The 21,199-nt window shown below is 41.7% G+C and overlaps 1 protein-coding gene across 12 annotated transcripts in view; it reads right to left on the reverse strand.

Annotated features, from left to right (window-relative positions):
- The window catches only part of ncoa2 (nuclear receptor coactivator 2), a 312,874-nt gene that overhangs the window by 32,124 nt on the left and 259,551 nt on the right, over window positions 1-21,199 (reverse strand). For 9 of the 12 annotated variants that reach the window (XM_059982705.1, XM_059982738.1, XM_059982722.1 and 6 more), the window contains 2 exons: window positions 11,536-11,749; window positions 3,121-3,321 (listed from right to left, as the gene is read on the reverse strand). In XM_059982705.1, coding sequence (XP_059838688.1) covers window positions 3,121-3,321; window positions 11,536-11,749 — 415 coding nt within the window. The remainder of the gene's footprint in view (window positions 1-3,120; window positions 3,322-11,535; window positions 11,750-21,199) is intronic. The other 3 variants (XM_059982729.1, XM_059982773.1, XM_059982747.1) reach the window with 2 other exon arrangements.

Raw genomic sequence — 21,199 nt, forward strand, 5'->3', positions numbered from 1 at the left:
CTAATTCTGGTCCTATGTCTTATGGTTTTCATACAGTGAAAACTCTGCAAAGAATATATTTCATTTACCTCTCTAGAAGCAAACAACAGCAACAACTTGCACTTAAGAGACTTTTTTTAACCTGTTTAAAAATGCGCCATGATTCTTCAAGTTGGCAAACAAAATCTGATCTAGCCACTAAAGAAAATGTTAAGGTGAGGAGAGGGGGAGAGAGAGAGAGGAATAGAAATTTAGGAAGGGCACTCCACCCACGAGAAACCAGCTCAGAACAGAGGATGTTAGAGACAGGAGGTCATCAATGGAATATGCTCCACTGGTAACTAAGGGCCCAGGAAGAAAGGCAACTCCGGACTTTAAGCTCTAGGTAGCTAAAGGCAAGGCTATACAAGGTGAAGCAATTAATGTTGGGAACATGGAAATGATGATTTAGAAAAGCTCAATGATTTTCGGTTTGTAGAGTTGAGCCAGAGACACAGGAAGGAAATAGTGGAGGTAATTTAAAGTAAGAGATGAATGCTTTTATTTTCCTGTAAATGCCTGTAAGAAAATGAGTCTCAAGGTACTGTACATATACTGTAAATGTACCTTGATAATAAATTTACCAAGACTTACTTTGAATTTGGTATTGTCAATGAGTGAATGAGCATAATGCCGATGGCAGAACAGGACTTTTTGTAGAAACACATGCAATGTGCTGGAGGAGCTCAGCAAGTCAGACAGTATCCATGGACAGTTGACGTTTCGGGCTGAGACCTTTCATCAGGACCTAATGAAGGGTCTTGGCCCGAAATGTAGACTCCTGATGAAGGGTCTTGGCCAGAAACGTTGACTGTTTATTTCCACCCATGGATTCTGCCTGAGCTGCTGAGCCCCTGTACCACACTGCATGTGTTGCTCTAGGTTTCCAGTATCTGCAGTACTTCTTGTGTTAGACTTTTTGTAGGTTAGTATACGGAAAGTAATGTTTTATATGAGTTCACTTTGGTACAGGCTGAAAGATGGAAATGTAGCTGAGAGGGTAATGGAATGGTTAGGTCCGTGAGGGTATCAAAAGCAGTTTGACTGAGGCACAGGCAGCGACTGATGTCGGTAACCAAGCCGACCCACCCTTGGTGATTAGCACAGATCCGAATGGAATTTGACACCACATTATAAATGGTCTGGTTCAGCCACAGCGGTCTAGTGTCCTGGTCAACAGACAGGAATTGTGACATGGACCGAAGTCCAAACTTCTGAACAATTAAGAGTATAAAACACTTGTTTTAACATTTGTCAGTTAAAGTAAGAGTAGGGAAAGACTTGTCAGGTAATAGTGAGGACAAAGGTGAAGTCTGACATTTACAGACGATTTGCAAATGGACAGTTAAGAACAAAATACGCAAGGGAAGTACCATCCAAGAGAGTTGGCTCCCTTGGTCGAATACATTAAAGATTCCAGATAGGTAGAGAGGATGAGGCAAGATTATGCATTTCCCTCTGTAACTACAGTTCTGGCTATACTAGGGACAGGAGTTCCAGTGGGTGAGATGGGGTTGTGTGACTGATAGGTTTGAGATTACTGCCTGGTATGGAAACACCAGTGCCCTTCAACAGAAAACCCCTCATCACGGGTAAAACTCTCTCTGCCATTGAACACGTCTACACGGAGCACTGCCGCAGGAAAGCAGCATCCATCACTGGGGACCCCCAGCACCCAGGACATGCTCTCTTCTCACTGTTGCCATCAGGAAGGTGGTACAGGAGCCTCAGGACTCACACCACCAGGTTCAGGGACAATTAGTCAATGATCAGTTCCTGAGCTAAAGAGCATACATTCACTTGTCCGTCACTGAACTGTTCCCACAACCTATGGACTCACTTTCAAGAGCTCGTCATCTCACGTTCTCAATATTTATTGCTTCTTTAATTATTATATGTATGTCTTTTACTTTCTTTTTGCATTTGCACACTGGTTGTCAGCACTGTTGGTGAGGTCTTTCATTGATTCTTTTCTGGTTATGGATTTTTTGGGTACGCTGGCAAGAAAATGAATCTCAGGGTAATATATGATGACAAATTGTATTTTGATAGTGAATTTACTTTGAATTTGGGCAGTGACACATTTAAGGAAGAACTGGAAGTTGCTAGCGAGTGGCTTGGAAGGGAAGAGGGTTATTCTGGGCAGTGGTGGAAAGACAGCAAATCTGAAGAAAAGCACAGTGACGAAGGGGATTGGGCAGTGAGTGGGAGCGGTACTGCTCAAGGAAGGGGAATGATTATAAAGAGCAAAGCACAATTTGATGAAGAAGGGCCAGCTGATGCAAATAGAATGAAAATGTTAAGCAAGACGCTTTCATTTAGGACAAAGGTCATCAGTAACTGGTGACATCTTGTTTTAAGCCACTATGTTGATGATCAATGATAAGGCTAAAGGAAGGATCTTGGTCTCATAAACAGGGAGATCAGAGAAGACAGATCACACTTTTGTGACAGCATTGACAGGAGTGAGAGAGAGAGAGAAAGAAATGAGGGAAGATTCACTCCCACTGCTGATCTGGTGGATGAAAGAGGGTGAAGCCATTAGATCCACTGCTTCAGAGAAGAGACTGGCCTAGAGGGAGGGATTCCTGGATTATTGATTGGTGGAATCAGCTTGATATGGTGATTGGTCAATAAGGTCATCAAGGAGAGGTGATAGGATGTGACAGCGATTAGGGAGGCAAATACTGAATTGATAGAAATGAAAGGTGGTGTGATGACAGGAGGGGCAGAGTGAGTGTGAGACAGCAGGCAAGAGAGTGAGGGAGAGAGAGCGTGAGAAAAAGAGAGAACAAGAGCGAGAGAGAGCAAACTAGGTGAGGGAAACATTACAGGAAAAAAGAAAGAGCAATGTGGACACAGCTGAGATCATCTCTGTTGTGAAATGCTCTGCTGATAACCACTCTTTCAATTCAGACACAACAGGTTAGTTCTTTAGTTCTTTAAGTGGAGAAGTGGAAAAACAAAAAACAAATACAGCTTATAGAACTTTCATGCTATGAAGTAAGGAATTCTTTAACTTACTTGATCATATTCCTAACCAGAAACAGAAAGATGAAAAGAAGCATCAAGCTGCAACAATTCTAACACTGATGAACGTACCTGCACTAACTGCCAAGCCTCCTTGACTACTCAGCATTGTCTGATTGCCCATCACTTGCTGTGACATGACAGCAAATGGACTGCTGTTTCGTATTGGTGGGAATGGTCCTGCACTTGTCTGACCCTGCATGTGGATGTCCAGTCCTGCGTTTCGGCCTTGTTGTGGTCTGCCTGGCTGCACAGCTCGAGGATTATTGAAAGCTGTTGTTTGAGTTAGAAGAAAACAAAATGTGCATTAGTGACAAACTGTGCTATTAGACATTTACTCTCCTAAAGCCTTAAGAGCCTTTTGTCTCAATCATACAATGAAGATAAATTGTCCATTATTTGCTGACAAAATAGAGTACATGCAAATTTTGCGGCAATTTCAGATAAAGACCGATTCACATTGTACAGGAGGACCTATGAACCACTATCTGAGGTGCAGGCTCTTTGTCATTCACTCTCAGTTCACCACTGGAGTAAACTGATCAACACAAGGTTGCTGGGTTTTGCTGAACACCCAAAGTAAACCTGAAATTCACCATTTCCTAAAATACCTCCTCCACCCCCTCTATAATGTTCTATTAACCCAGAAACCAATATCGGAGAGTCAAGCACCTACAGCCCACTGCCACAAACTTAAGTTCCCGTTAGCCGACCATTTTAATTCCTGTCCCCATTCCCGTTCTGACATGTCAGTCCACGGCCTCTTCCTCGGCCACGATGAAGCCACTCTCGGGGTGGAGGAGCAAAACTTTGTATTCCATCAGGGCAGCCTCCAATTTGATGGCATGAACAATGATTTCTCCTTCCAATAATTGTTCTTTTTTTTTCTTTTTTCCTCTTCTTTCATTCCCACTTGGCCTCTTCCATATTCTCCTCACTTGCCTAACATCTCCCATTGTGTCCCTCCTTCTTCCCTTTTTCTCATGGACTACTCTTCCTTCCTTCCAGGTTCCTTCTTCTCCAGCCCTTCACCTTTCGCATTCACCTGACTTCACCTATCACCGTATATCTTGCCCTTACTCCCTTCCCCCCACCTCTTTATCCTGGCATCTTCCCCTTTCTTTTCTGGTCCTAAAGAAGGGTTTCAATCTAAAATATCAACTGTTTATTTATTTTTATTTGCTGCCTAACCTGCTGAGTTCCTCCGGCACTTCGTGTGCATTGATTAGTATTTTTCATTGATAAGGGTTATTTTGAGTCCAAGTGTAATTTTCTGTGCAGGAAATTTGGCATTTTTAGTTCCGAAATGTGGGATCGACAGGTTAGACAGTCCAGTTCTTCATGGTACATAGATACATAGTTCCTGGTGCATCCATTCATACTTTCAAAAACAAAGTTAAACAATTCAAGAACCTGAGGGAATCTTGGTCTGATTTGTTTCCTGAAAGAACCTGCCCAGTGAAGTCACGATGCCAACTGAGGTTAGGCAATTACCACAGGTGAAGATGGTGGGCCTAGGACGTAGCTCCTGATTTATTCCTGCAGAGATGTGTCTGGAGTGTAATGACTAGTCTCTGTAGCTATAACCCATCTGTTTGCAGGTGTGACTCAAGCCAGTGGAAGACCTTTTTCCTGTTCATCACTAACTAAAATTACCAAGCTTCTTTCACGGTACAAACTCTCAAATGCAGCTGAAAGTCACGTCTGCCAACAATGCAATTTAGACTGAGCTGCCCACTACTGCACAACAGCAACTTGACAACAAAGTTATATGGTTAATATGAGCTGTTCACAAGCAAGTTCTTAATATATTTAATATTAAACAATTAACAAATCACTATGCAAAACAGGTTCTCAGTTCATAAGGTTAGGATGTTTAAAACATTAACATTTTATACATTTATTATTAATTGAGGGATTGAATGAGGTAAGCAATGGTAGTGAGGGTTAACCCAGGCTTTGTAGATGACACTACTACATCTGCATTGATCTACTATGTACAGTCATTATGCAAAGTGGAGTCATAGTCAATGTTGAAACTTGCTTGGCCTCCATAATCTGGTAGAAAACAGAGCATGAAGATCTACAGCACATTACAGGCCCTTTGACCCACAATGTTGTGCCAACCATGTAATCTACTCTAAAAACTGCCTAGAGTTTCCCTACCACATAGCCCTCTATTTTCCTAAGCTCTGTGTACCTATCTAAGGGTCTCTTAGAAGACCCTATTGTCTACCATCGTCACTGGCAGTGCATTCCACACAACCATCACTCTCTGTGTGATGAACTTACCTCTGACATACACACCACCCCACCTCTGTACCTACTTCCAAGCACCTTAAAACTAAACCCTTTGTGCTAGCCATTTCAGCCATGGGGGAGAAAAGCCTCTGGCTATCCACATGATCAATGCCTCTTCTCATCATCTTATACACCTCTATAAGGTCACCTCTCATCCTCCGTCGCTCCAAGGAGAAAATGCCGAGTTCACTCAACCTATTCTCATAAGGCACGCTCTCCAATCCAGGTAACAACCTTGTAAATCTGCTCTGCACTTTCTCTATAGTATCCACATCCTTCCTGTAATGAGGTGACCAGAACTGAACATGGTACTCCAAGTGGGGTCTGACCAAAGTTTTATATAGCTGTAACATCATCTCATGGCTCTTGAACTTAATCCCACAGCTGATGAAGGCCATCTCACCATATGCTTTCTGAACAATACTGTCAACACATGCGGCAGCTTTGAGTGTCCTATGGACACGGACCCCAAGATCTCCCTGATGCTCCACACTGCTAAGAGTGTTACCATTAATATTATACTCTGTCTTCAAATTTGACCTACCCAAACACCAGACTATCCATTAAACCCCCAAATTTATGTCACCAGCAAAATTACTAACCCACCTTTCTACTTCCTCATCCAGGTCATTTACGAAAATCACAAAGAGGAGGGGTCCCAGAACAGATCCCTGTAGAACACCACTGGTCACTGACCTCCATGCAGAATATGAACCATCTACAGCCACCCTAAGTATTCTATGGTCAAGCCAATTCTGGACCCAAAAAGCAAGGTTTCCTTGGATCTCATGCCTCCTTACTTTCTGAATGAGCCTTGTATAGGGAACTTTATCAAATGTCTTACTGAAATCCATATACACTACATCTCCTGCTCTACCTTCATCAATGTGTTTTATTAAATCCTCAAGGTATTCAATCAGGCTCGTATGGCATGACCTGCCCTTGACAAACCCATGCTGACTATCCCTAATCAGATTATCTCTCTCCAAGTGCACATAAATTTTGCCTCTCAGAACCTTCAACAATTTGCCCACTATTGAAGTAAGCCTCACTGGTCTATAATTTCCTGGGTTATCTCTATTCCCTTTCTTGAACAAATGAACAACATTTGCAACCTTCCAATCCTCTGGTACTATTGACAATGCAAAGTTCACTGCCAGACAGTCAGCAATCTCCTCACTTCCCACAATAGCCTGGGGTATATCTCGTCTGAACCCAGTGACTTATCCAACTTGATGCTTTCCAAAAGCTCCAGCACATCCTCTTTCTTAATGTCTATACGCTCAACCGTTTCAGTCCACTGCAAGTCATCTCCACAATTGCCAAGAATTTTTTTCCCCAGTGAATACTGAAGCAAAATATTCATTAAGTAACTCTGCTACTTCCTCTGACTCCATGCACACGTTACCACTATCACAGCTGGTTGATCCTATTCTCACATGACTTGTTCTTCATATACTAAACAATACCTTGCGGATTTTCCTTAATCCTGCTCACCAAGGCCTTCTCATGGCCCCTTCTACCTCTCCTAATTTCATTCTTAAAATTCCTTCTTGGCAACCTTGTAATTTTCTAGAGCTCTAACTGTATCTGGCTTCTTGAACCTTTCATAAGCTTTTCTTTTCTTACCTAGATTTTCTACATCTTTTGTACACCATGGTTCTTTTACCCTACCATCCTTTCCCTGCCTCAATGAAACATACCAATGCAGAATGCTATGCAAATGTTCCCTGAACATTTGCCACATTTTTGCAGTGTATTTTCTTCAGAACATCTGCTCTCAATTAATGCTTGCAAGTTTCTGCCTAATAGCATCATATTTCCCGCTACCCTAATTAAATGTTGTCCCAAATTGTCTGCTCCTATTCCTCCCCAGCATTATGGTGAAGGAGACGTAGTTGTGATCACTACCTCCAAAATGCTCTCTCACTGAGAGATCTGACACCTGACCAGGTTCATTTCCAGATCATGTGCAGCCTCTCCTCTAGTTGGCTAATCTATATATTGTGCCAGGAAACCTTCTTGAATACACCTAACAAACTCCACCCCAATGAAACCCTTTGCTCTAAGTAGATGCCCGTCAATACTAGGATAGTTAAAACCACCTGCACAACAACCCTATTATTATTGCACTGTTCCAGAATCTGCCTCACTATCTGCTCCTTGATGTCTCTGTCACTATTGGGAGGCTTATAAAAACACCCAGTAGAGTTATTGCCTCTTTCCAGTTTCTGACTTCCACCCACCCTGACTCAGTAGACTATCCCTCCATGTTTTCCTCTGTTTCTGCAGTCGTGATACCATCCCTGATTAGGAATGCCACGCCCACACCTCTTTTGCCTCCCACCCTGACTTTCTTGAAACATCTAAAGCCATTCCTCAGCAGCCATTCCTGTCCCTGAGACATCCAAGTGTGTGTAATGGCCACAATGTCACAGGTCCACGTATTATTCATTTTTACCTTGTTTATGATACTCCCTTGCTGAGCCCCTCTAGGAATTATCTAATTTTGCAAATGATCAGAGTCTGCTTTCACTCAGTGACGTTCTTATCTATGCTAGAAGTTGTAGGTTCTGTTTCTAACATTATAGAATTTGTAGATCCTTCAGGACAATACCAAGACACGCATCTGGATTAATATCTCTTTAGCTTCTCCTAGTGATAGGAAAAAATTGAACAGCAACAAAATTTTACACTGTTCATGAGATCAGTCACAAAGCATAAATGCATTCCCAAGTTCACACCAGGGGGCATTGGTACAATAAAAAAAGAGAAGCAACTAGTTTAACGAGCTCACAACTCCAGCTTTCTGGCTGAGGCGTGCAGAACCAGGAATCACAGTCCCAGAAAAAAGGTGGAGACAATTTCCGACCAAGACGAGGAGTGATCTAATGTTGTCTGATGAACTTTTAGAATTCTCTAAACCTGTACAGCTGTCATAAAGTTCATTCAGACCAGATCGATTACTGGATCAAGAGTATGTATCTGGTGTCCGAATGTTGATGACCAGCTGTGTTCTTGATGGACAGTGGAGCAGCCAGGAATGGCTGGATAGTCCATTTCTGCTCCAAATATTCATACAAATTCTCAGCAACAGTATTACATTAAATAAATAAATTCTAGTAATTTACCATTCAAAGGAAGGATAGTGTATTTTTTCCCTCATATATCCTTCAATTTTAAACTAGAAAGGCCTAAATATGGATGAAACATAGCAAAAGTGTGGATGAAGTATGTTTGCAACATGCATGCAAGAAAGGAGGCACTGAAATAATACTTTACTAAAAGTTGTATTATCATTTTAATATGAACCTCAAGTGATAGACATATTTCACTGTATTTTTCAATGTACGTGTGACAAATAAAGATAATCTTTAGTCTTTATCTTAAAAGATTAAAAAAGGTGTGATAGCAGAACTTTAAAATAAAAAATTCTAATAAATCAGCATTCATACACCCATGAAGACAAATATACAAAGTAATTCAATTTTTCTAATGTTAGATTATAGAATGAATGAAAACATAATTAAACATTAAATCTGATGCCATTTGTGATAACAGTCACCAAGCTACGTAGATTAACAATGGCAAAATCAATGTGGAGGTGAAATCGATGACTGATTTGTGTCAACCTTCAGCTCTGAGGAAAATATAATCAGATGACCTACTGTGTTGCCTACATAGCTTATGATGCAATCCGTTAGGTAACATATTCGTCAGAGGTGACAAACACAAAGACAGGAAAGGAAAAAGAAAGTGATTTACAGAACTCAATAGTTGCAGTTCCAGTGCTAAACAGCAGATGGTGAGCACACTGTTCTAACAAACATAACAAGGACAAAAAAGGACTAACTGTATGATCTCTCATCTTTCAACTAGCTAAACCAAGCATACTGAAAATCAATACCTTTCAGTACATTCCCAACAGATTGCTAGATCAAGCATTGGGGTCATTTATTGTAACTGGCACTCCTGGTGTAGCCTCCTCTACATCAGCGAGACCCAATGCAGATTGTTGGATTGCTTTTGTTCCATCTGGTCTAACTCCCAGGATTTCACAGTGGCCAGCCATTTTAATTCCACTTCCCATTCCCACACCGTCTAGTCTGTCCATAGCCTCTTCTGGTGCTATGTTGAGGCCAGGCACAGACAGGGGGAGACAACACCTCATATTTAATCTCCAACTTGATGACATCAACATCGATCTCACTAACTTCCAGTAACCACTCTCATGACCACCCCACCCCTTTGTTTACCCATTTCTCTCTTGTTCCTTTACCCTTTCTTGCTCCCTTCCCCAGTCCTCACTCACACTTTCCTCCCTTTCGTTCTCCACCTCCTTCCTTTTATTTTATGATCTACTGACCTCTCATCAGATTCCTACTCTTCCACCTATCATACACCAGCTTGAAACTTCATCCTCCTTCCCATCCTTGCCCCTCTCACCTGGATTCACCCATCAGCTCATGCTCTTCCTCCTTCTTAGTCTGCCTTTTGCCCTCTTTCTTTTCAGTTCTGTGGAAGAGTTCTAGCCCAAAACGTCTACTATTCTTGTCCCTCCATAGATACCGCATGACCAACTAAGCTCCTCCAGCATCGTAAGAGAGTGTAGCGTGTGTGTGTTGCTGCAGCTCAATCAAACTATGTTTTTATGACAAGTTCAACCAATGGAGATAGGCAGTGGATTGTTGTTCAGTGATGAGCAGATTGTTTTTGTGAGGAAGACAGAGGGAATAAAGAATTATTTTTGAAAGGACAGAAAAAGGGAAGAGGAAATGATTTTTGTTACGGGGGCTGAGCAGAGGATTATATATTTAAATTATATTACTACAAGGATGATGCAGTAGGTCATGATTTAACTCCAGAAATTCTGTGTTACTTGTATACTGGAAAGAAGGCTCCATTGGTGCAGTAGGTAACAATGACTCCACAATCCTTCTCTGCCATTTAATGAGATCATGGCTTCTCTTCTAATTTCAACAACATTTTCCTAACCCTTGATCTTCTAATGTTCAGAAACATACTAACATTTGGTTTCAGTGTAACTGAATGATTGAACTTCCACACCCTGCCAGAAGAGAGAATTCCAAGTTCTCAAGCGTCTCCTTCCCCTCATTCTGGGACTGCGTGCTGGCCGCTCCACTATCCGGGGGGCTCAGCTCGGGTTTGATCTCCATTTCCCACAATCCCACTCTCAGAGACAGACCCTGCAGTGATTCAGTGCAACGTAGCACATATTCCCACAACTCCCTCTGCAGCATCGTGACAAAATTCATACATAGTCTCAACATCTTGTATTCATTAAGTTGCATACAGTCACTGAAACATTAGTACAAATGTATGGCAGGGAGCTGAACCCTGTTAGGAGGATTGCAACACTGAGTTGCCTGGTCCACAAATCAGGTAATCAAAAAGACGGCAAAGAATGGGTTGCAATGTATTCCTTACTATGCATGCAAACATTTTTGTTAGTTTGGAAATTTGACAAGCCAAACACAACTCTATTTGAATATTAAAAACTATGCACTATGAATGTTGGAAGTTTAAAATAAACAGAAAATGATAGAACACCACATTTGCTGAGCAGGAAACTTAAAACTTTTTTTATATCAACATCTTAAATTGACACAAAACATTAACACTGGTTCTATCTCCAAACCTGCCGCATGCCTTGCTGAGTATTTTCTGAGCTTTAAATGGTTTTGGCATGGACTAGATGGGCTGAAGGGCCTGCCCCATGCCGTACTTCTCTCTGACGCCAAGACTCTAAGTGTTGGAAGTTACTTTCAGAACGAAATCGAGGTTGGTTAAAGTGAACACAGGAGACCCTAGCAGCAGTGGGTGAAGAGGTCTGGAATGCCAAGTACCCCATCGCACTAAGATCAGCACTTTGCCTTTCCTTCTCTAACCAATAGGCAGGGAACACAGCATCAGAACTGTGTATCAATGGACAGAAACATGTAATCCCTACCCTCACCTTGGTTGTTGATCAAAGCTGGGCGCATTATTTAAAGTGAAGCTGGATCCAAGTACGTAAAGTAATAATGAAAATCACTCTGTTCCAGCAGTTCACTCATGGCCCTTCCATTTTGCAGGACTACACTAACTATAGATTATGAAACTGCACATGTTCAAGTCCAAAACAGCATATATCAAAGCAATGTAAATCACGTATGAAACTCTTACCATTTTGTAACATCCCAGATAACGGACTTGGTGTTCCAAGTGGCGACGCAGAGACGTTTCCATTGCCAATTTGCAGGAGGTCCTGGAAGATGGTCTGCCTGTCAACTGGTCCACTAGCAGAAACCGTTTTCATGTCTGGGAAAATCTGCTGTAGCTGACTGTTCTGCAGGTCATCAAGAATTTCTTCTAAGTTATCCAAGTCACTGCTGATCTGCTGTCAACAACAAAGCCAATTACCACCCATCAATTTTGTGTTCAAGCCCAATTGGTGGATACTAATTAAGTACTATTTAATCATTTTAAAATGATCGTGTACCACCCAGCCCCCAAATTCCTTTTTTTCCCCTTAAGGAGGAATGATTTTTTTTTGTGCGGGTAGGACATCAAGGCCACAGAGCCTTGTTCCGTCTCTCAGTCTCACACCATTAAATGTGAAGAGTTAGTGACCAGAAGGAGGCACTACAGAGAAGCTCGATGCCCACCAGCAGTCAATGCTCATGCGCTTTACTCAGGCGGGGCAGGAAATAAAAACCCTTCTTAATTGCTTCGCCCCCTCCATGCCCCACAGAAGGCTCACGTGCAATGCTGAAGCCCAGTTGGGCCAACAGGGAAAGGGAAGGAAATCCATTGAATGTGGTGCAGCTACCCACTAAATCACCAGACAAGTTATAAAATCTTGAACACACATCCAGCCAAGACAGAACATAGAACACTAGAGCACAGTGCAGGCACTTTGGCCTATGTTGTGCCAGCCTTTTAATCTTCTTGAACGTCAATCTCCAACACTCTGCAAGTCCTAGGCACATATATATAGCTAGGGTGCCTAAGACTTCTGCACAGTTTTGTATATTATGTCTTTTCAATTGAATTTTATGTCTTGAGCTAATATAAAGCTAGGTACTCTTATTTCAGTTTCCAAACCAATATTCACTACTATCCAAATTTTTTATGCACCCTAGCGCTCTCTCTCTATATATATATACACATCTGTGTGTGTGTGAGTAAGATTTTTACACAGCACTATAACTCTTCCCTCCCACGCTGCCCTCCATTTATCCATCATCCATTTAAGAATTCCTTAAATGTCCCTAACGTATTTGCCTTTACCACCATCCACGAACCCAGCACTTACCTCCATTAAAAACTTACCTCTGACATTCCACCCACCACCCCCCTCAGCCCCATACTATCCTAAAACAAGGGTGCAAAGCTCTTGCATATGCACCCTGAAATGGGGTAATTCCTTGAAATGAGAACTGTCCTAGGAAAATACTTCATTTGGCCCTGAGGTACATTGGTAATGCGAAGTATACTTTGCCATATACCATTAAAATTTTATTCATTTCGGGACCATCCACTTAACATTGATGTGAATTCAAATTTAGGAAATCAATTAAAAAGATATCCCTTAAGTGAATTACTTAGCAGTAATCCCCTGAAAGTTCAGCCGTCATAAATGGTTTGAACACAATGTTTATCTAAATGGGATTAGCGCCATTCAATTCATTCAACTGAGATTATACAAACTAGGAGCAGGAGCAGGCTGAAACACGAGAAAAACGGCAGACGCTGGACGCAGATTTCTCCCGGAGCCAGGAGGAGGCTGCTTGCCACCTTTGAGTCTGTTCTGGCACTTAAGAGATCTTGGCTGATTTTGTTTTAATGTTAACTCTGCACTCCTCATTCCCCAGGGTAACATTTCACCCAAACCCTTATCGGGAATTTAACCACCTCTGCCTGAGACATCCAAAAATTCTACTTCTACCACTCTTTGAGAAAGACCCTCAGAGAGGAAACAAGCCTCATCTGTCACAACAGCTTTAAAAAAAACTGTTCCTTGGTTCAAGATTCCACCTCTGGAGTGATCAATCTTTCTAATTCCACCCTGTCAAGTATCCTGAAGATCTTGTATCAGAATATTGTAGGATTTAATTACCATTATACTGGTTTCCTGTTTGAAACTGCTAAGGATCTAATGAGATACTTCACATTGAATTCAGAAGACTGGATTGTAGTTGTGCTAATGTTTAACTTTTTATCATTTGTACGATTTGTCCTAGTTTATAGTTTGGGTTGTCAGTCTTTGCATATGTATAGTCTTTCATAAATTTAATCGTATTTCTTTATTTTCCTGCAAGAAAACAAATCTAAAGATAGTCCAATATGGTGACATAAACGTACGTTGATAATAAATTTACTTTGAACTTTGAATCTTTATGTGGAGATCACCTTACCAACAGGTCTAGGAAACTGCAGGAACATCTGGAAACATTGATTTAAGTTTAGGGACAGGAATAAACAATCAACATTTCAGACTGAGAACTGGACGGGAAGGGGGCAGAAACCAGAATAAGATGGGGAGATAGGGATAAGGTGGCAGGTAATAGGTGAGACCAGGCAAGGGGGGAGGTGGATGGGTCAATAGGTGAGACCAAGGTAAGGGGGGAGGTGGGTGGGTCAATGAGGGATGGATGACATTAGAAGCTGGAAGGTGATAGATGGAAGAGGGTACAGAGTGAAGGAAGAAGGAATTGGATAGGACAGAACAGTAAAGGGAAGGGAGAAGAGGATGGATGAGAGGGCCAGCAGAAAGGGGGAAAACAAAATGGAGGGTGAGTGAAAAATGGGAGTGGTTACCACGTTAGAGAAATCGATGTTCATACCATCAGGTTGGAGATGGAATAGGAGGTCTCCTCCAATCTGCATTTGGTTATCATCAGCAGGGGCCATGGACAGGAATGTCAGAATGAGAACGTGAAGTTGAATTGAAGCAGATGGCCACCAGAACATCTTGCCTTTTGTGGTGCAGAGAGCGAAGGTGCTTGACAATGTGTTGTCTTTCACTGATGTAGGAGGCGGCCCTGGATACAAAGAATGTTTGAGGCCTTGAATGGTGGTGAGGGAGGAGTTCTAAGGGCAGGTGTAGCGCTTTTCATTGCAGGATGTGCCAGAAGGGATATCGGAGAGGACGCCGAATGGGCAAGGGAGTCATGTAGAGAAAAAACCCTGTTAAAAGTGAGGGGGGGGGGGTGGGAAAGAGACAAGGAAAGATGTGTCTGGTGGTCGGATGCTGTCGGAGACAGTGGAAGTTATGGAGAATGATCGGCTGGATACGCAGGCTCATGGGATGGTAAGTGATAAATTTTGTGCCTCCAGAATTGTGTGCGTGTTGCTTGAGATTCTTGTGTTACTGATTAATTTTGATATTTTTCAAATATCAGTATTTGAAGTACATTGTCACAACCACATTACGGCTTCTCAAACTGATGTTGGATTTTTCTGATTTGTAACTGAATACGTGAAGAAATATTGCTTAAACGTGGTTCAGCTCAAAATGGTCTTATTTTTCTGCATACCAGTGGTACACTTCATAAGTTCAAAGCAAATTTATTATCAAAGTAGATGCATGTCAACCCTGACATACAACCCTGAGATTCATTTAGTTACAGGGATTTGCAGTAAATATGAAGAAAACCCATAGAATCGATATAAAACCACACACAAGCTGAACAAACGACCAATCTGAAAAAGACACACTGTGCACATACAGAAAGAAAAAACTCAAAATAATAATAATATTGAGAACATGAGATAAAGAGTCCTTGAAAGTGAGTCCATAGGTTGTAGGAAGAGTTCAGTGATGGGCCAAGTGAAGTTGCCCCCACTGACTCAAGAGGCTTATGGTTGAGAGATAATAACTGTTACTGAAACTGGTGGTGTGTATCCTGAGGCTCCTGTACCTCCTGTGTGATGGCAGCAGTGAGAAAAGAGCACAGCCTCGGTGGTGAGGGTCCTTGTGGATGTGCTCAATGGTGGGGAGGGCTTTACCTGTAATTCATTGAGCCGTATCCATTACTAGTTGCCAGCTTTTTGATTCCTGAATACTCCCATATGCTTAAAAATGTGAAAAACTTTCACCACTAAACGATAATAAGAGCAAGGACCCTAAAGCATAACTAAATTTTAATGTTGTGAATTGGCAATTAGTCTTCCATCAAATATAGTTCAGAAGCTTCAAAAAAAAAGGGGGGAAATTCAGTAGTATTTATATATTACTTACATCTTCTTTGGTCCTTCAGACATAAGAGTAGAATTAGGACATTTTGCCCGTCAAGTCTGCTCTGCCATTCCATCATGGTTGATCTATTATCCCTCTCAACCCCACTTTCTTGCCTTCCCCCTGTAACCTTTGATGCGCTGACTAACCATGAACCTATCAACCTCTGCTTTAAATATACTCAATGACTTGGCCTCCACAGCCATCGGTGGCAATGAATTCCACAGATTCACCACACTCTGGCTAAAGAAATTCCTTTTCATCTCTGTTTAAAATAGACGTCCCTCTATTCTGAGGCTGTGCCTGTTGGTCCTAGACACACCAACTATAGGAAACATAAAAATCCACATACACTAAGCCTTTCAATATTTGATAGGTTTCAATGAGACCTCCTCATTCTTCTAAACTCCAGCAAGTGCAGACCCACAGTCATCAATCGTTCCTGACGCACAAACCCTTTCTTTCTTGGAATCATTCCTGTAAGTCTCCTTTAGACCGTCTCCAATGCCAGCACGTTTTCTTAGATAAGCGGCCCAAAACTGTTCACGATACTCCAGGAGTAGTCTGAATAATGCCTATAAAACCTCAGCATCACATCATCAGGACATAATTAAGTCCTCTTAAAATGAATGTTAACATTCCATCTGCCTCCTTACCACCGACATGACCTGCAAGTCAACCTTTAGGGAATCCTGCCCAAGGGCTCGCCAAGCCCCTTTGCATCTCTGATTTTTAAATGTTCTCCCCATTTAGAAAATATTCTATGCCTTTATTCCTTCTACTAAAGTACATTACCATTAACTTCTCCACACTATATTCCTTATGCCACTTCTTTACCCATTCTCCCAATCTGTTCAAGTCCTTCTGCCGACACCCTGTCTCCTTCTGCCTCTCCACCTATTTTTGTAACATCTGAAAACCTGGCCACAAAGCCATCAATTCCGTCATCCAAATCACTGACATATAATGTTAAAAGAAGAGGTCCTAATACCAACTTCTGTGGAACACCACTAGATACCAGGAGTCAATCAGATTAAGCCCCTTTATTCCCACTCTTTGCCTCCTGTCAATCAGCTAATCATCTGTAAATGCTACTAACTTTCCTGTAATACCATGGGCTCTCATCTTGTTAAGCAGTCTCATGTGTGGCACCTTGTCAAAGGCTTTCCGAAAATCCAAGTAAACTACATTCACTGAGGAAATAACAGGCAGGATAGATAAAGGAGAGTCAAAGAAATCTAACTGATCTGTCAGGCAAGATTCCCCTCAAGGAAACCTTGCCTACTCAGGCCTATTTTGTCAGGTGCCCCCAAAACTTCATCCTTAATAATGGCCTCCAACATCTTCCCAACTACTGAGATCAAGCTAAGTGGCCTATAATTCCCTTCGTTCTGCCTCCCTTTCTTCTTAAAAAGTGGAGTGCCATTGTAATTTTCCAGTCCTTCAGAACCTTGCCAAAATCCAATGATTCTTGAAAGATCATTACGAATGTCTCCACTATCTCTTTGGCTACCTCTTTCAGAATCCTGGGGTGTAGTCCATCTGTTGCAGGTGACTGATCTAGCTACAGACCATTCAGCTTGCCCATCACTTTTCCTTACAAATATCATCTGCACCCACTTCTGCCCCTCGACACTCAAATTTCTGACATACTGTTAGTATCTTCCACAGTGAACACTGCCACAAAATACTTATTAAATTCATCCACCATTTCATTGTCCCCAATACTACCTCTCCAGCATCATTTCAAGGTCCAATTCAAGGAATATTTAACTACAAAAATATAGTTTTATAATCATTTAAGACATTAATCAAGGTTCCCTTTTTTGGAGGTCCTTAGTGTTTTGTTCAATGTGTGGTGTATGCATGTGTGTGCATGAGACCTTCTGAGAAATGACAAACTGGGAAAAGTGTGGGCGTCATTCCCAAGAGTGCAGTGGAGCAAAGGTGACAATATGGCATCTGCTTCCAGAGATAATGAGTTAACCTATTTTTACATTATTAATTATTCCCAAGTTGGCCATTTCGGCAATGAACATCAATACAATTCACATAATGGTGAAGAATAAATGTATTGGTGCTGGTGACTGACAAAGAGCATGAAAGAAACCTTCCAATGACAGAACTAAATTGAATCATTTTCTCCTGCAAAATAACCACTTTTAATCATTTGCACTTTTAATGAAGCATTTAGTAACAACATTATACTGCTTATTAGATATAAATCTCACAGCAAATTGCAGTGTTGCATCTTACTCAAATCAAAATGATCTACAAGGCTCTTCGATTGACTTCATCATAGCTAAGACCAGATCATATATAACTTTGTTGATAAGGCCATCACATAAAAGAAGCCACACAGATCAGATTTGCCATGATTATATCATTAGCTGATCTCAGGCACTGTGAGATAGAATTTCTGTGACTTGTAATTTGCTGTTGCCAGGGTAGAGCTGGAAGACCCACTCGAGGAAAAGAAATTCTATTACCAAGAAACATTTTAGTGCGTAAAAGCTAGCAGTTACAGAAAAATAACTGACAAGTCCTCAGTGTTCAGTTGCAAATACTATAAAGACTAAAATGAATTTTGTAAAATAGTGTTGTAGGACAACTCCTGTGCAAAAGTGGCAAGAAATACCATGAAATAACATTAGAACAGTGCTGTTGGCTCATATGCACCTTCCTTTGCATAATTTATAATATAATAGACAGTAAGTGCAGGAGTAGGCCATTCGGCCCTGCTAGCCAGCACCGCCATTCACTGTGATCATGGCTGATCATACACAATCAGTACCCCATTCCTGCCCTCTCCCCATATCCCTTGACCCCACTATCTATAAGAGCTCTATCTAACTCTCTCTTGAATGCATCCAGAGACTTGGTCTCCACTGCCTTCTGGGGCAGAGCATTCCACATATCCACCACTCTCTGGGTGAAAAAGTTTTTCCGCATCTCTGTTCTAAATGGCCTACCCCTTATTCTTAAACTGTGGCCTCTAGTTCAGGACTCACCCATCAGCGGGAACATGCTTCCTGCCTCCAGCGTGTCTTAATAATCTTATATGTTTCAATCAGATCCCCTCTCATCCTTCTAAATTCCAGTGTATACACGCCCAGTCGCTCCAATCTTTCAACATATGACAGTCCCGCTATTCCGGGAATTAACCTTGTGAACCTACGCTGCACTCCCTCAATAGCAAGAATGTCCTTCCTCAAATTTGGACACCAAAACTGCACACAATACTCCAAGTGGGGTCTCACCAGGGCCCTGTACAGCTGCAGAAGGACCTCTTTACTCCTATACTCAATTCCTCTTGTTATAAAAGCCAGCATGCCGTTAGTTTTCTTCACTGCTTGCTGTACCTGCATGCTTGCTTTCAGTGACTGATGTACAAGAACACCTAGATCTCGTTGTACTTCCCCTTTTCCTAACTTGACTCCATTTAGATAGTAATCTGCCTTCCTGTTCTTGCCACCAAAGTGGATAACCTCACATTTATCCACATTAAACTGCATCTGCCATATATTTGCCCACTCACCCAACCTGTCCAAGTCACCCTGCAGTCTCATAACATCCTCCTGACATTTCATACTGCCACCCAGCTTTGTGTCATCAGCAAATTTGCTAACGTTACTTTTAATCCCTTCATCTAAATCATTAATGTATATCGTAAACAGCTGCGGTCCCAGCACCGAACCTTGCAGTACCCCACTGGTCACAGCCTGCCATTCCAAAAGGGACCCGTTAATCACTACTCTTTGTTTCCTGTCAGCCAGCCAAGTTTCAATCCATGTCAGTACTCTGCCCCCAATACCATGTGCCCTAATTTTGCCCACTAATCTCCTATATGGGACTTTATCAAAAGCTTTCTGGAAGTCCAGGTACCTTACATCCACTGGCTTTCCCTTGTCCATTTTCATAGTTACATCCTCAAAAAACTCCAGAAGATTAGTCAAGCATGATTTTCCCTTCATAAATCCATGCTGACTCGGACTGATCCTTCTACTGCTATCCAAATGTGTTGTAATTTCCTCTTTTATAATTGACTCCAGCATCTTTCCCACTACTGACTTCAGGCTAACCGGGCTATAATTCCCTATTTTCTCTCTCCCTCCTTTCTTGAAAAGTGGGACAACATTAGCCAACCTCCAATCAGCAGGAACTGTTCCTGAATCTATAGAACATTCCAAAATGATTACCAATGCGTCCACGATTTCTAGAGCCATCTCTTTGGGATGCAGACCATCAGGTCCCGGGGACTTATCAGCCTTCAGACTCAACAATCTATCCAACATCGTTTCCTGCCTAATATAAATTTCCTTCAGTTCATCGTTTACCCTAGTTCCTTTGGCCACTATTACATCTGGGAGATTGTTTGTGTCTTCCCTAGTGAGGACAGATCCAAAGTACCTGTTCAACTCGTCTGCCATTTCCTTGTTCCCCATAACAAATTCACCCGTTTCTGTCTTCAATGGCCCAGTTTTGGTCATAACTATTTTTTTTTGCTATTCACATACCTAAAGAAGCTTTTACTATCCTCCTTTATATTCTTGGCTAGTTTACCTTCGTACCTCATTCTTTCTTGGCGTATTTCCTTTTTTGTTATCATCTGTTGCTCTTTAAAAGCTTCCCAGTCCTCCGGTTTCCCGCTCATCTTTGCTATGTTATACTTCTTCTCTTTTATTTTTATACTGCCCTTTACTTCCCTCAATTTAACACAATATCTAAGACGTTAAGTAGTATGTGGAGTTTTGGACCCTGAAATCTCGTTCTGAAGAGTTCTGTAGCACCACTAACCTCTGCACTCTTGTGAACTTTAGTGTGCACCGCAGTAGCTGTGTTGCACACAGCAACAAATACACCCGGGTTGAATGAGTGCCAGGCAGAGCACGTGTCCTGGCATTCTTGAAATGAAATTTGAAAGCATATCATGAAACTAATAATTGCTTTCACCCTCCTGTAAGTAGGCCATCAGAGACTGCTCATTATATGGGCTGTGCTGGATCTTTGCCTTGTCATGCAGAAGTCTATTGGCACTGAGATCATGCACCAGAACAAGTGATGGGGGGGAAAGGATGAAGCTAGATTCAAATCTGATTTTATGACCATTACTTATGTCACACTCAATGCTTCTGTAATAATTATACGATTACAAAACCACAAAATGAGAAGTGGTAATACTTGGCTTAAGAGAAATATTATGAAATCTGCTTTATTTAAAAAAAAGGACTCGGGGGAAGAAAAGCTAAACAGGTGTTTTTCATTTCCGCTCAGCCAGAAGACTTAGTACTGTAGTTTGATCATGACTTTATTACAGATTGTTGAATTACTACAGACATACACAGAACATAGAACACTACAGCACAGTACAGAAACTCTGGCCCACGATGTTGTGCCAACCTTATAACCTACTCTAAGATCAATCTAACCCTTCCCTCCCACATAGCCCTCCATTTTTCTTTCATCCCTGTGCCTATCTAAGAGTTTCTTAATTACCCTTTATGTATCTGCCTCTACCATCACCTCTGGCAGGGCATTCAACACACCCACCACTCTCTGTGTAAAATACTTACTTCATACATCCGCCCCACACCTTCCTCCAATCAC

Source organism: Hypanus sabinus, chromosome 1 (genome assembly GCF_030144855.1).
Source record: "Hypanus sabinus isolate sHypSab1 chromosome 1, sHypSab1.hap1, whole genome shotgun sequence".
Classification (NCBI taxonomy): Eukaryota; Metazoa; Chordata; class Chondrichthyes; order Myliobatiformes; family Dasyatidae; genus Hypanus; species Hypanus sabinus.